We start from the raw sequence: 1861 nt of genomic DNA, 5'->3' as shown, positions 1-1861 counted from the left end.
TCACTGTAGTCGCACCTTCTCCTGTTGGCACGTGGGTACTCAATTCTTTCTTGTTGAGTTAATGTATGAACGTTGTGTGTGTGTCTGTGAAAGTATGCATGTGTGTGCACGCACACATTCCCTCTTTCTGTCACTAGGGAGTACAGCTTAGAGGAGCACATTAATCACTTACAGTATGAACTTTTTGCCCTGTATATGTGGTTATTCTTAGAAAGGCCATACTCTTTGTTCTGGGCAGAAATGAAGTCATTTTGGTTCTGTGTAGTCTCAAAATATTCAGGAGACCCGCTGAGGTTCACCGGCAGGGCAAGTCTTGTGCCCGCGGACGCTGTCCCGGGTACCCGCCTCCCTGAAACACCTTTCATCACCAGATGCCATAACCGACCTCGCCTTGAATCCTGGCTACTACGGGCGCCTGGTAGAGGAGTCCCTGGGGAATTGCTGCCTGGCCACGGAGGAGATCGAGCGGGACCTGCACCGGTCCCTGCCGGAGCACCCCGCCTTCCAGACCGAGACGGGCATCGCCGCTCTGAGGAGGGTCCTGACAGCCTACGCCCACCGCAACCCCAGGATCGGGTACTGCCAGGTGAGGTGCCGGGGGCAGGCTCTCAGTCCACACGGTGCTGGCCCCGGGCTTCTGTCTGTGTTCGGCCTTGGGACCAGCACTGTCTTGGGAAGGCTCTGCCCCAGAGAAGGTGTCAGGAAGGCAGAGAAGGCGCCCTGTGCAGGCAGGCTGCTTGCCAGGTCAGACTGGTGCCCAGGCCTGAGCACCTCTGGGCCGAGCCCCGGCGGGCAGGCTGGGCAGCCTCCTGCCTCTGGTGCGGAGCAGCCTGCTGGCAGCACGGTCTTTCCCTCTGCAACATTCAGGGTCAGCTTTAACATGGTGGTGCTTTGAGGAGGAAATGGTGTGTGGGCGCTCACGTCCTCAGGGCGGTGGACAACGCCAATGCTGCCTGAGGACTCGAGCTTGTTGGGCTTCCATGGTGCAGACACACGGAACCCCCAGCAGGCCCTCCACGCAGGGCTAGCGAAGCTTCTGACATTCAGATGCGAGATCTTAAAGATCATAGCTGCAGTGTGTGGCTGTGTGATGGGAACACGGGAACAGGCAGTTCAGTCTGGGCCTGAGGGCACCACAGCGGGTCCTGCACTGCCCAGGGGACCGAGATGGTGGGGCGACCACGGGCTGACCACAGGGTGACCAGGGCAGGGGACTGAGACAGTGGGCAAGCCATGGGGCTGACCACCACGGGGACCGAGACGGCGGGCTGACCACCGCGGGGACCAAGACGGCGGGCTGACCACCGCGGGGACCAAGATGGCGGGCTGACCACCGCGGGGACCGAGATGGCGGGCTGACCACCGCGGGGACCGAGACGGCGGGCTGACCACCGCGGGGACTGAGAAGGCGGGCTGACCACCGCTGGGACCGAGACGGTGGGCTGACCACACTGACAGACAGGCAGTCATCCCACCGCCAGGCATGGGGGGTGGGCGCCCTGATGCTGAGTCGTAGGGCATTTGGACATGTGCGCTTTAATGTCTGAGGCCCATGTGGTCCGCTCAGTAACACCCCCTGTGGCCCGCAGTCCATGAACATCCTGGCCTCCGTGCTGCTGCTCTACGCCACCGAGGAGGACGCCTTCTGGCTGCTGGTCACGGTGTGCGAGCGCATGCTCCCCGACTACTTCAACCGCCGCGTGCTGGGTAAGCGCCCCTCTCCTCCCCCTCCCCCTCGTCCTCCCCTTCTTCATGCTCCCCTGCCCCTCCCCCCTCGCCTCTCCCTCACTCTCCCCTTCCTGGGTGCCTGGCATGTGAAAGGCCTGCCACAGGCCAGGTGGCTCTCCCAGTCTTGGCAGGG

At 62.3% G+C, this 1861-nt stretch overlaps 1 protein-coding gene across 1 annotated transcript in view; it reads left to right on the top strand.

Moving 5' to 3' along the window:
• Positions 1-293: 293 nt before the first annotated feature.
• The window catches only part of TBC1D8 (TBC1 domain family member 8), a gene marked incomplete at its 5' end in the record, with an annotated part of 33167 nt that continues 31599 nt past the window's right edge, over positions 294-1861 (top strand). Inside the window, 2 exons of the mRNA XM_006107919.3 lie at positions 294-586; positions 1590-1707. Coding sequence (XP_006107981.3) covers positions 294-586; positions 1590-1707 — 411 coding nt within the window. The remainder of the gene's footprint in view (positions 587-1589; positions 1708-1861) is intronic.

Source organism: Myotis lucifugus, unplaced genomic scaffold (genome assembly GCF_000147115.1).
Source record: "Myotis lucifugus unplaced genomic scaffold, Myoluc2.0 scaffold_1574, whole genome shotgun sequence".
Lineage (NCBI taxonomy): Eukaryota > Metazoa > Chordata > Mammalia > Chiroptera > Vespertilionidae > Myotis > Myotis lucifugus.
The sequence above is the reverse complement of the archived record's forward strand: the minus strand, read 5'-3'. Positions and strand labels throughout refer to the sequence as shown.